Raw genomic sequence first — 13527 nt, 5'->3', positions numbered from 1 at the left:
AAATGTTCCATACGCACAACAATCTTATTCCTCTCAAATTTTTTACATTCATTTGTTTACATCCCTGTTAGTGAGCATTTCTCCTTTGCCAAGATAATCCATCCACCTGACAGGTGTTGTGAGGACATACGCTGGTGACGAGAAGCAAGTACAGGGAGTGAACATTTAATGAAACACGGACAGGAACAGAATACGGACAGCGTCTGGACAGGGGAAACAAAACGACATTACTGCTAACACGGGGAGGAAACAGAGGAAACAGACAGATATAGGGAAGGCAATCAAAACGTGAATGAGTCCAAGTGAGTCCAATGAGCGCAGATGCACATAATGATGGTGACAGGTGTGTGTAATGAAGGGCAGCTTGAAGCCCTCGAGCACCAGAGAAGGGAAGTGGGAGCAGGCGTGACAGTACCCCCCTCCCCCCCCCCTCTAGCACCTGGGCGAGCCTAATGGGCTGGCCAAGGCGCGGAAGCCGAATGAGCCGGCAGAGGCGCGGGAGCCCGATGAGCCGGCTGAGGCGTGGGAGCCTGAGGAGCTAGCTGAGGCACCCCCTGGTCCCTACGGCAGCGGCACCTGAGGCATGATGTGGGATGGGTGCCTGCCGAGCCAACCGAGGCAAGGAAACCTCTCGAGTCAGCAAAGGCGTGGCAGCCCGACGAGCCAGCTGAGGCACCCCCTGGTTCCTACGGCAGCGGCACCTGGACCAGACGTCCCCAACAAAACAAAAAACTAAAACCTCCCTGAAGCTTTGAATATGGGTATCAGCATTCTGTGAGGACAGACGGTGGAGACGAGAAGCAAGTACAGGGAGTGAACATTTAATGAAACACAGACAGAAACAGAATACGGACAGAGTCTGGACAGGGGAAACAAAACTACATTACTGCTAACACGGGGATGAAACAGAGGAAACAGACAGATATAGGGAAGGCAATCAAAACGTGAAGGAGTCCAAGTGAGTCCAATGAGCGCAGATGCACATAATGATGGTGACAGGTGTGCGTAATGAAGGGCAGCCTGGCATCCTCGAGCGCCAGAGAGGGGAATTTTTTTATTTTATTTAACCTATTATTTAACTAGGCAAGTCAGTTAAGAACTAATTCTTATTTACAATGACGGCCTACCCTGGTCAAACCGGGACGACGCTGGGCCAATTGTGCACCGCTCTATGGGACTCCCAATCACGGTCAGATGTGATGCAGCATGGAAGCGGGAGCAGGCGTGACATATCAAGAAGCTGATTAAACAGTATGATCATTACACAGGTCCACCTTGTGCTGGGGACAATAAAAGGCCACTCCAAAATGTGCAGTTTTGTCACACAACACAATGCCACAGATGTCTCAAGTTTTGAGGGAGCGTGCAATTGGAATGCTGACTGCAGCTCTGTTGCCAGATAATTTTATGTACATTTCTCTACCATAAGCCGCCTCCGTCGTTTTCGAGAACCGGCCTCACAACCACAGACCACGTGTGTCCACGTAAGCCTAGGACCTCCATATCCGACTTCTTCACCTGCGGGATCGTCTGAGACCAGCCACCCTGACACCTGATGAAACTGTGGGTTTGCACAACTGAAGAAGAATTTCTACATAAACTGTCAGAAACCGTCTCAGAGAAGCTCCTCACCAGGATCTTGACCTGACTGCAGTTCGGTGTCGTATCTGACTTCAGTGGGCAAATGCTCACCTTCGATGGCCACTGGCACACTGGAGAAGTGTGCTCTTCACAGATGAATCCCGTCAAAGGCGCAATGTGGGCGAGCAGTTTGATGTCACACCAGATACTGACTGGTTTTCTGATCCACGCCCCTACCTTTTTTTAAAAGGTATCTGTGACGAACATATGCATATCTTTATTCCCAGTCATGTGAAATCCATAGATTAGGGCCTAATACATTTATTTCAATTGACTGATTTCCTAATATATTAACTTTTCAATTTGTGTTCAGTGTAGTATCAGGAAGAGCATATTCTGAGGATTGCCAAATAACTCTCAAAATTGAAGAGATTAGCTCTATTTCAAAATATAACTTTTTCCAAGACTTAATCCCACTCCATATTGTCACGACTTCCGCCGAAGTTGGTCCCTCTCCTTGTTCGGGCGGTGTTCGGCGGTCGACGTCACCGACCTTCTAGCCGTCACTGATCCATTTATCATTTTCCATTGGTTTTGTCTTGTCTTCCATCACACCTGGTTTCAATCCCATCAATTACATGTTGTGTATTTAACCCTCTGTTTCCCCTCATGTCTTTGTCGGTGATTGTTTGTTGTATGTTTTGTGCAAGTCATGTTCTGGTGTGCGATGGGTTTTGTACCCTTTTATATTATTTTTGTAATAATTGTTTTTTGGAGTTTTTTTAGCATTTATTAAAGTGCTCCGTTTATACCAAGTTCACTCTCCTGTGCCTGACTTCCCTGCCACCAGCACGCACCCATTACACATATCCCTCAATGGAAATTATGTTATTTGCTGGCACTACCAGTTGCTTTGACTACATGAAAAAAAAATAAAAAAAATACAGCAACACTGTGGACAATGTACTATCAGATAATTCAGAATGCAAATAAGATTGATTTTTTGTTGTTGTTGGTCTGTATGACTAAGAGATACTCTTTTGCAATTACGTTGTCTTGATACCTGTAGCACTTAGTTTTCCTTTTGCTCTCAGCCCTAAACCTGGCACTTTATGGTCATTGCATGGTTGAATGTGATTACAGGTTACAGATCTTCTTTTGTTTACTCAACTTTCCGTGTGTTACCTGAACTTTTTTGTTGGCCCAGACATTGTTCCAACACAACACAACGCAGGCAAAAAATGACTTGTCAACTAGAAAGGATTATTTTGGCATCTTACCTTAAAAAAAAAGAAAAAAGGCTGTGGAACTGGTTACACACACACACTTTCTCATGTTGGAGCTAAGTTTGGGCCAACTAAAAATGTTAAATTCAGGTAACACTTTGACCGAAAAGCTGAGTAAACTGAAACAACTAGATTTGTGGGTGATTTTCATTTTTTTTTTTTACAGTGTATGCTAATAATCAATGATTGGCCACTCTTTAGCAAACAGGTGTGATTAGCACTCTGGACCTCCCTGTTTTCCTGTGCGATTATGGAGATCAATAATGCAGAGAGCCATGAGAGAAGGAAGCTGGCTGGGACACTGATGAGTGGCTAGTCACTAATTAAACCAAGAAAGAGAACGGAAAAGAAAATAAGAAAAATACTGTAAAAATATATAAACATATGATCTCAATCAATAAAAAGATCCAGGAAGGAATGTTGCCAGAAATCTGTGGGAGATGAGAGATCAAAGCTGTGGCCATTTGTTTTGTAATCACTTCATTAGCTCACTCCTGCTATGATCGATGGGACAGCCGCTGCGACTCTTTCTCTCTCACACACACGGGAATCAGACATAAGAATATAGAACAGGGTGTTCCAATGTACTTGTTCCATTGCCATGTGATGCTGTGACTGAGTGAACTGCTTGCCAATGCTATCTTATTATCAGGTTAGTGGTAGTAGTAGTAGTAGTTGTAGAGTAGTAGTTGTAGTAGTACTTAATTAAGTGATAATGCCTTCGAAGCCGGTGTTTGCAGGATATATTGGCATGTGTGTTCTTAGGCCCGAGACTAAGTCAAACCATGTCAATATATCCTCCAAACACCGGCTTCGAGGGCATTACCACTTTTATACAATGGGTTACCAACATATTCAAATAAAAACTGAATTTGTATTAATTTATTCATATGATTTCATCCTTCCACGAGACATAGTCCCAACACAAATCTAGGGATTGCTACCTAAACTGGCTTGTCAGTCGTTCATTCTATCGGTTCGATGGCCAGAGACACAACACATTCGTTAAGTATTTTTGTTCCAAATCTATGAACGCGACCCAGTCCGTGGTTCTAAATGTTCCGTTGCCATGATGGCTGGCAACATTATCATCCCTTGCTTGCTAGCTAGCCAACTTTGGCTAACACAGTCACGTCAAACGGTGCAGTCAAAATAACAGCAGAGGAGCTGCATTTGCGTTCGTTTAAGCTGTTTTCTAGTGAGTCATTGTGGACACATCCATAAAAATGAGCGATTTCACCTGGCATAGAACATTTGCTCTCTCCCTGGGTAGGGCTTGAACAGTTTTGTAAAGAAGAATGGTCAAATATTGCCAAATCTAGGTGTGCAGAGTTGGTAGAGACCTATCATAACAGACTCATTACTGTAATTGCTGCCAAAGGTGCTTCCACCAAGTATTAATTCAGGGGGTTGGAGACTTCTCCAATTCTGATATTTCATTTTTGTATTTTTAATATAATTTTTCACAATAAAAATAAATTATAAGCGGAGTATGGTGTGTAGATAAGTGGAAATCCTTTAAATGGATGAAACTCTGAGGCACTGACACAACAAAATGCGAGAAAAAAAAAGTTCAAGGCTGTGTAAACTTTGTATAGGCACTGTATATCAGTTCTTGGCAATATTCCGGGAATGTTCCAAAAAACGTAATTGTACACATTGACATCATTAAGCTCAAAATGATGTTCTCAGAACACGATGAAAACTTTCTATAAAAACCACAAGAAAACGAAACATTCAGATAATGTTCTAAAAATGTTATTTAAAAGCATATACAGTCCGTTCTCAGCATCAACAAAACTCTCACTTTTCTCTATCTTGTTAAGTGTGTTCAGGTGTGTTGACCACACTGAGTAATTGGCCACAACTGTTCTTAATGAATGTTTGTTTCTTTTGAAAATGGGGTCTGTTTGAATAGACTAAAATTAACAGCTTTGTATGCATAAAAAACATGACATGCTCGCTCCATCCTGGTGGCACAGTGGACTAATTCCATAGATAGAGAACCGAAGATCAGAGGTCTGAATTGATTGATCATAAGTCATTGATGCCGTGTCTCAATAAACAAGACATGTGTTTGCATGATTAATGCCTGAGGAAATCTATTTCCATGTGTCCCATCTGTGCTTAGAGTTATAAAAAGTTCATTTATTATTGAAAAATGATGTGAAAGTTTTAAGGAAGTTATTTGAAAACTTCCAAATAATCTATCCTTTCCATTCTCGGGAACATGAATAAAACCTCCCAGGAAAACTTAAGGAACCAGAGTAAAACGTTTTCAGAACCTCCCTGCAACCAAATAAGAAGCGTTCACTTCTGTTAGTTTTACAGGTCAGGAAACGTATGCCTTCGTTCCCACAACCAATGTGAAACCAAAATGCAGTACATTCTCACAACTTCCAAGAAACCAAATGTGCTAACTGCTAACACTGCAGGCCTTAACGCTAAAAGCAGTCTTGTTTTTCAAATACGCTTTGGAATACTGACTGTCCAAACAACAAGTTACAAGTGACCAAATCAGATTTGTGTGTGATACGACAGCAGTCATTTGCTGACATAGTAACGACAGGTGTGTGCGCAGGGGTCTAGGCTGATTGGTGGTGTGTGTGCTTCCTATCACTCAGAAGTTATGTGGCAAGTTACAGTGACAGCAATACCTGCCATGGGATGTTTTCTAGTTACTTTGAATGTTCAAAAACATAGAGTAAGAACACCTTTAAAGCCTCAAAGGATAATATTTTTTTTTTAAACGAGTCATTTTTGGCTAGCCACAGCAGTGACCTAGCTAGCTAGTTGGCAGTTTAGATTTCAAGCACAGTCATTCACTAATTTGTTTGTAAACGATTAACAAGCTACTTAGCTACCAGATGTTCTTGTCAAACTGTCAACAGAGTAGCTAGCAAGAAACAAGATATGCCAAATAACAGTCTAAAAACCACTTTAAAAAAACAACCAATAAACTAGATTTGACCATTCAGAAACAAGTCGCATGGCCAGGAATCAGATTTGTGTCGGACTTCAAACCACCCAATAAGGTGGTTTGAAATGTGGCTTGAAATGTCCGATTCCATGTGCTTTTTGTCAGTTCAGTCTGCAGGGAAAGAACAGATTCGAATCAGATATGCAAAAAAATTAGATTTGAGTCACTTCAAACTGCCAATGTGAACAAGCCTTTAGTGATTCAGAACACGTGAATTTACTGGTAGCCAATTAGGCCTGGCCTTCAAGATGACAGTGCACATTCCTTAAGGCTCTCTGTAGGACAGCCAATCATAATGGAGTCTCCTCTCCGTACACCCATCTTATCAAACTGGACTGTCATTACTGAAGAGTGCCTGATAACTTTTGATATCTCCATCCATAGATGCATCTCTCCTCCTATCCAACAACACCATGAGCTAACCTTGGTTTGGGATTATCTCTTGTGCCAGCTGTAGCACGTTGCTCATGAATAGCTAAACAGGTTATGCCACAACGATGCTAATCTCCTTCCAGACACTCGCACACACGCACGCAGGCATTCAAGCGCAGTGTCGGCTAACGGCTGAGCTGGATTCGGAATGTTCCATTGTTTTCAGAAAGAAAGAGAATCTCATGTTAGTTGACGGTAAGGATTAAAGGATAATATTGAAGGTTTGTTTTGTTTTTGGGACAATAGGAAAACACAATTAACTTTTCTGGGGGGGTTGAACTTGAACCTGGCCCTTTTCGTTTCTTGCATGGTTAAATAGTTGAACGGTAATTGCCATCAGAGTAAGTATGATTAGACTGAGGCTGAACAAGGCCGTGCATCATGACATTTGGTCAACTTCATTTCTTGATCACAAGCGCCAGGCGTGTTTATTAAGACAGAAGCCCTAGTGACAACAGAAGAAACAGAGACCAGCAGCACCCACGAATGACGAGTGCCCCCTACTGTTCAATAGTAGAAATGCAGGGAAGGCCTGTGCTCAAGAGAGAGATTCTAAAGTGGGGTTTTCCTGTGTTACTCTAGCGATGCCAAAGGAGAGTGCTGCGGAGAGGAAGGACACACACCCACTGCACACCGGCCTGATCCTGGGCATTCTCGTGGTCTTGCTCATCATGGCAGCCGCAGCCCTGGTCACTGTCTACATCTACCACCACCCTACATCAGCCGCAAGCCTCTTCTTCATCGAGGTGAGCCTGTACCACTATGTGGCTATCTCAACATTTGAACGGTGTGCTGTTCAATCCCCGTGTGCTCCCTTCTCCCTGAATCTCCTCTTCGCCTGTCTCTAATGGTGTCTCATATATCTGTCCATAAAGCATGCAAAATATGAAAGAAGAGTGACTCTCCCCCCCAAAAAATGTAATTTAAGTTTATATACAAAGACAGGTATTGCTTTGACTTGTCAACAGTCCATAAGTATCCACTGGGTTTAGAGGTCCCTTCGTCCTGGACTGTCTTTATTGGCTGTTCAGTTATGTATGTCCCCTGAAGTACCTTAGAACAGCAGGCTGAGACCCATGCTAGCCTAAGGGTAGTACAGTATTACAACAACTTGTGAGGGAGTCTCTCTCTCTCTCTCTGTCTCTCTCTGCCTGTCAGGTTTGATTATGATGTGTGCTTTCCTAACCTACCCCAGCAGATACTTCCTTCCAAGGTCAGGCAATATGTCTGCCAACCACTAGACGCCCGTATGTCAGAGTGGAATAACAAACTACTCCCACTGTGTTTCTCTGTATGCATCCCTAATTACACCCTATTCCCTATTTAGTGCACTACTTTGTCGATGGGGCTCTGGTCAAAAATAGGGCACTATATAGGGAATAGGGTGCCATTTGGGACCAAAGCTCTGTCAGGCCCTCCAAAAAAAAAAAGAAGTCATAATCTGGTCAGCGTTCATTACACTTTATCCCTGTTTCTCCAACTCATAAATATGCATGATTACTTTCACAGGGCGCAGGCAGTGAAACAAGGCTCCACATGGTTCTTTGATGATAAATGCCTACGAAAGCTTTGGCAATGAATTGGTTTTGGTTTCATTTGTACCGTTTGGAGGTCGTAATGAGACTGATTGATGTTTAAACATCGAGAAAAATAAATGACAAATGCGTAATCTTCAAGGTCATTATCGCACAACGAGCCAATCCCTCATCAAGGAACAATTTTCTCTGAGAGAATTCAAATGCTTCTCCCTCGGAGCTCTCATCACTCACTGAGTGGTTTAGTACATGGCATATATCAAACGGCGAGAGCGTGTCAATTAATGTCATAACATTTACTCCCAATACATCTGTTTCAATCACGCATACCTAAGAGGTTATTAACTCTGGAAATGTCATATATTATATTTCGCTGTCTGTAATACAATGTGCTCGCTTATTTCTACCGCTATACATCCATATGCAGCTCCGGGGGGAAGTTTTCCCTAGGTACAGATCTAGGATCAGCTTCCTCCTCCCCTAATCCTAACCTTAACCATTAGTGGGGGAAATGCTAAACTATCCCAGGATCAGCGTTTAGGGGAAACAAGAAGAACGTGATAGCTACAGAGAGAGCTCAGCTGAAATAGGGTGTAGCAAAATGTGACCTAACCCTGGGCACAGGTCAGTGGCATTGCAGACCGTTGGCCTTTGACCCTAGTCTGTCACCTCAATGACCTCTAATCCCTCTCCCCTTCTCCAGAGACGTCCCAGCAGGTGGCCGGCCATGAAGTTCCGTCGAGGGTCGGGTCACCCGGCCTACGCGGAGGTGGAGCCCGTGGGCCAGGAGAAGGAGGGCTTTATTGAGTCTGAGCAGTGCTAAGGGGCATGCACCGCTCCCCCCCAATGCGACTGATTGACGCTGGTCTCTTGTTTTGTCGATTCAAACGCTCACTGTCAATGTTGTGAAATGAGATGAGAAAATCGTGGTGGTGTCACTTTGAAATCCCCATGCTTTTTTTCTGGTGGTCTGAGAGTAAGGCCTTGTGTTTGATGGACTACCACGGTGAACCTTCAAACCTGGCTTGTTCAACAGAGAGCTGATCTGAGAGCTGCTGAGGGAGGGTCACTGCCAGATGGACTGTGCTGTGGGGAAACCTTAAACTGATCTCAAGTCAGTTCTTCAGTCCAAGCCCAAAGTCTTCGAACACTTCACACTCACAGTGGTGAACGTGACTGACTTCTTGGGGACAGGGTGAACGTAACGGTGTCATTGAGTGGGTTGTACAGTGTGACTGCCCTACACTGGTGGTGTGTGATGTGAGGGGGGAGTAGTAGGAAGAATTATACAGTATATTTTTCAGAAAGAATACAGAGTATGTGAACAGAGATCTTGACTTTAAATGTTGGTGAGGCTATATAGGCCTTTATATATCCTTTGAGGTTTTGCTAATTTACTGTTCCATGTTGGGGTTTTTTCTGTTGCTTTTTTAACTTGGGTTTTGTTATTCCTTATCAGTGAGGGGATTTTGTCTTGCTTTCCACTACCATAATAAGGCTTCTTTACCGTAGCTTTTTACTTCATAGCGTGGTTCAATAGTGTGATATGCTCCTGCTACTGCCCCTCATCCCACCCAGGAGTAGCAGGCTTTTGTTGGTATCTCTTTTTTACATAAAGTTTGTTCCATTTTTTTTAAACGTTTTTATTTTAATTTTACATTGATTTCAGTACTGCCGTGCCATGCTTTCCCTGACTGGAGTTTGCTCAACATTCTTTGCCTGACTGGAGTTTGCTCAACATTCTTTGCACAAAGTTTTTCATGCACATACATCTTTATTTCATTTGGTACAATTGCAAAATTGCGAGACAGGCGCTTTTGTGAGTGTGTGTGGTTGTGTGTATGCATGGTCTAAACGTGTGTGTGTGTGTGTGTGTGTGTGTGTGTGTGTGTGTGTGTGTGTGTGTGTGTGTGTGTGTGTGTGTGTGTGTGTGTGTGTGTGTGCTCGCATGTTTGTGTGGTTTTTGTGTGATTGGATATCAACCTGCTTGTAGGTGGGTCAGTTTGAGCTGGGTCTGTGTAATTGATGCTGAGTGGTTGACCAGAGGTACTTTTCCATAATTGTATTATAAGTTTGGGACATACCTGGCTTGAGTTTGCCTGGGTTTTGATTTTATGTGTACAATGTGGTTTTCAAGTAGTTTGACCTAGGGGCGTCAATTGGGTATGGCAGTCCCTATACCCTAGCTCAATACTAACAATTTAAAATAGGCTACTAAAATCATTCCAATCCCGATTTACAAGACAAATGCAGTTTAGCAGTATTAGCGGGGTGGCTTTAGGACCAAACATCCATCGGAACTGGATGGTGAACAGCACAACATTTATTTTAAAACAGTGTAGAGGTAGAAGATTGCTGTAGGGTGGCTAAGATGCTAGGTAACTGTCGTTTGACTTGGAATGAAATTAGTTTTTAATCCCACATCTGAGCTAGGGCACCGCAGCTAATTGCTGTATGACGTGTTTGAGGTAAATTTCATTTTTGCTGTTCTCCAAATAGCATTTCGTACTTTTTAAATTGTGAAGAAATGCATTAAATAAGCTTAAAAATGTATGAAAATTGCATGGAATCACCCTCTCCTCGTCACTTTACCTTACCCTATGTTTGCCATACCTTAGAGTGGCGGAGAGGTCTCTACAGACCCTAGTTCGATCCCAGGCTATATCACAACCATTCATGATAGGGAGTCCCATAGGGTGGCGAACAATTTGCCCAGCGCCGTCCGGGTTAGGGGAGGGTTTGCCCGGGCTAGGCCGTCATTGTAAATAAGAATTTGTTCTTAACGGACTTGCCTAGTTAAATAAAAAATGTAAAAAGCTGAAATGATGACCCTGGTTTGACCTGCTACTGAATCAGATCTTGTACAGGACTGGAGAATATGTCTTACTGTTCTATGGAGTGAGAAATCTGCCAAAATGTAAACGAATGTAACATTAGAATCGTAAATCACTTTGGGGAGATTTTTGGCAGATATCTAACCCCATACTGTTCCAGCTCTTGTTCTATATTAATGGCTAGTCCATCTCATTTAACCCTAGCATAGCATAGTGCCTTCACAAAGCATTCACACGCCTTGACTTTTTCCACATTTTGTTGTGTTTCAGCCTGAATTTAAAATGCATTAAATTGAGATTTTGTGTCACTGGCCTACACACAATACCCCATAATGTCAAAGTTGGAAATATGTCTTTCGAAATGTAATTACAAATGAATTAAAAATGAAAAGCTGAAATGTTTTGAGTCGATAAGTATTCAACCCCTTTTGTTATGGCAAGCCTAAATAAGTTCAGGAGTAAAAATGTGCTTAACAAGTCAAATAGTAAGTTGCATGGACTCACACTTTGTGCAATAATAGTATTTAATGACTACCTCATCTCTGTACCCCACACATACAATTATCTGTAAGGTCCTTCAATCAAGCAGTGAATTTCAAACACAGATTCAACCCCAGAGACCATAGAAGTTTTCTAATACCTCGCAAAAAAGGTCACCTATTGGTAAATGAAAAAATAAAATAATGTTGATTATCCCTTTGAGGTTATTAATTACACTTCGGCTGGTGAATCAATACACCAGTCACTACAAAGATACAGGTGTCTTTCCTAATTCAGATGCTGGAGATGAAGGAAACCGCTCAGGGATTTCACCATGAGGCCAGTGGTGATTTTAAAACAGTTAGAGTGATAGGAGAAAACTGAGGATGGATCAACAACATTGTAGTTTCTCCACAATACTAACCTAAATGACAGAGTGAAAAGAAGGAAGCCTGTACACAATACAAATATTCCAAAATATAAAAATAAAGCACTAAAGTAAAACTGCAAAAAATGTGGCAAATAAATAAACTTAATGTCTGTCCTGACTACAAAGCATTATGTTTGGGACAAATCCAACACATCACTGAGTACCACTCTCATATGTTCAAGCATGGTGGTGGCTGCATCATGTTATGAGTATGCTTGTCATCGACAAGGACTAGGGAGTTTTTTTTAGGATAAAAATAAATGAAATAGAGCTAAGCACAGGCTGAATCCTAAAGGAAAACCTGGTTCTGTCTGCTATCAAACAGACACTGGAAGACAAATTCACCTTTCAGCAGGACAATAACCCAAAACAAAAGGCCAAATATACTCTGGAGTTGCTTACCAAGACGTAATTGAATGATCCTGAGTGGCTTAGTTATAGTTTTGTCTTAAATCGGATTGAACATCTATGGCAAGACTTGAAAATGACTGTCTAGCATTGATAAACAGCAAACTTGACAAAGCTTGAAGAGTAATGCACAGAAATGGTACAATCCAGCTGTAATCGCTGTCAAAAGGTGATTCTAACATGTATTGACTCAGGGGTGTGAAGTATATAGAGTACCAGTCAAAAGTTTGGACACACCTATTCATTCAAGGGTTTATTTTTTATTTTACTATTTTCTACATAGTAGAATAATAGTGAATACCTCAAAACTATGAAATAACACATATGGAATCATGTAGTAACCAAAAAAGTGTTAAACAAATCAAAATATATTTTATATTTGAGATTCTTCAAAGTAGCCACTCTTTGCCTTGATGAAAGCTTTGCACACTATTGGCATTCTCTCAACCAGCTTCATGAGGTAGTCACATGGAATGCTTTTCAACAGTCTCACATGCTGAGCACTTGTTGGCTGCTTTTCCTTCACTCTGCAGTCCAACATACACACTATACACACATATGCACATAGATTTAGTACTGTAGACATGTGGTAGTGGTGGAGTAGGGGCCTGAAGGCACACAGTGTGTTGTGAAATCTGTGAATGTATTGTAATGTTTTTAAAATGGTATAAACTGCCTTAATTTTGCTGGAACCCAGAGAGAGTAGCTGCTGCCTTGGCATTGCAGACCAACTCATCCTAAACCATCTCAATTGGGTTGAGTTCGGATGATTGTGGAGGCCAGGCCATCTGAAGCAGCACTCCACCACTCTCCTTCTTGGTCAAATAGCCCTTACACAGCCTGGAGGTGTGTTGTGGGTCATTGTCCTATTGAAAAACAAATGATAGTCCCACTAACACAAACCAGATGGGATGCCGTATTTCTGCAGAATGCTGTGGTAGCCATGCTGGTAAAGATGGCCTTGAATTCTAAATAAATCACTGACAGTGTCACCAGCAAAGCACCCCCACACCATAACACAAACTCCTCCATGCTTCATGGTGGGAACCACACAATGCGGAGATCATCCATTCACCTACGCTGCGTCTCACAAAGACACGCTGGTTGGAACCACAAATCTCAAATTTGGACTCATCAGACCAAAGGATAGATTTCCACCGGTCTAATGTCCTTTGCTTGTGTTTCTTGAACTCTGTGAAGCATTTATTTGGGCTGCAATCTGAGGTGTAGTTAATTGCAGATTTCTGAGGCTGGTAACGCTAATGAATGTATCCTCTGCAGCAGAGGTAACTCTGGTACTTCCTTTCCTGTGGCGGTCCTCATGAGAGCCAGTTTCATCATAGCGCTTGATGGTTTTTGCGACTGCACTTTCAAAGTTCTTGAAACTTTCCAGATTGACTGACCTTCATGTCTTAAAGTAATGATGGACTGTTGTTTATCTTTGCTTATTTGAGCTGTTCTTGTCATAATATGGACTTGGTCTTTTACCAAATAGAGAATGCCAAGAGTGTGTAAAGCTGCCATCAAGGCAAAGGGTGGCTACTTTGAAGAATGTCAAATG

At 42.2% G+C, this 13527-nt stretch overlaps 1 protein-coding gene across 1 annotated transcript in view; it reads left to right on the top strand.

Annotated features, from left to right (window-relative positions):
- LOC110535616 (plexin domain-containing protein 2) overlaps positions 1-11046 on the top strand; it is a 168731-nt gene extending 157685 nt beyond the window's left edge. The window contains exons 14-15 of the mRNA XM_036935347.1: positions 6862-7025; positions 8518-11046. Of these exons, the coding sequence (XP_036791242.1) occupies positions 6862-7025; positions 8518-8637 (284 nt within the window). The 3' untranslated portion in view covers positions 8638-11046. The remainder of the gene's footprint in view (positions 1-6861; positions 7026-8517) is intronic.
- The last annotated feature ends 2481 nt before the right edge of the window (positions 11047-13527 follow it).

This window comes from Oncorhynchus mykiss, chromosome 11 (assembly GCF_013265735.2).
Source record: "Oncorhynchus mykiss isolate Arlee chromosome 11, USDA_OmykA_1.1, whole genome shotgun sequence".
Classification (NCBI taxonomy): Eukaryota; Metazoa; Chordata; class Actinopteri; order Salmoniformes; family Salmonidae; genus Oncorhynchus; species Oncorhynchus mykiss.
The sequence above is the reverse complement of the archived record's forward strand: the minus strand, read 5'-3'. Positions and strand labels throughout refer to the sequence as shown.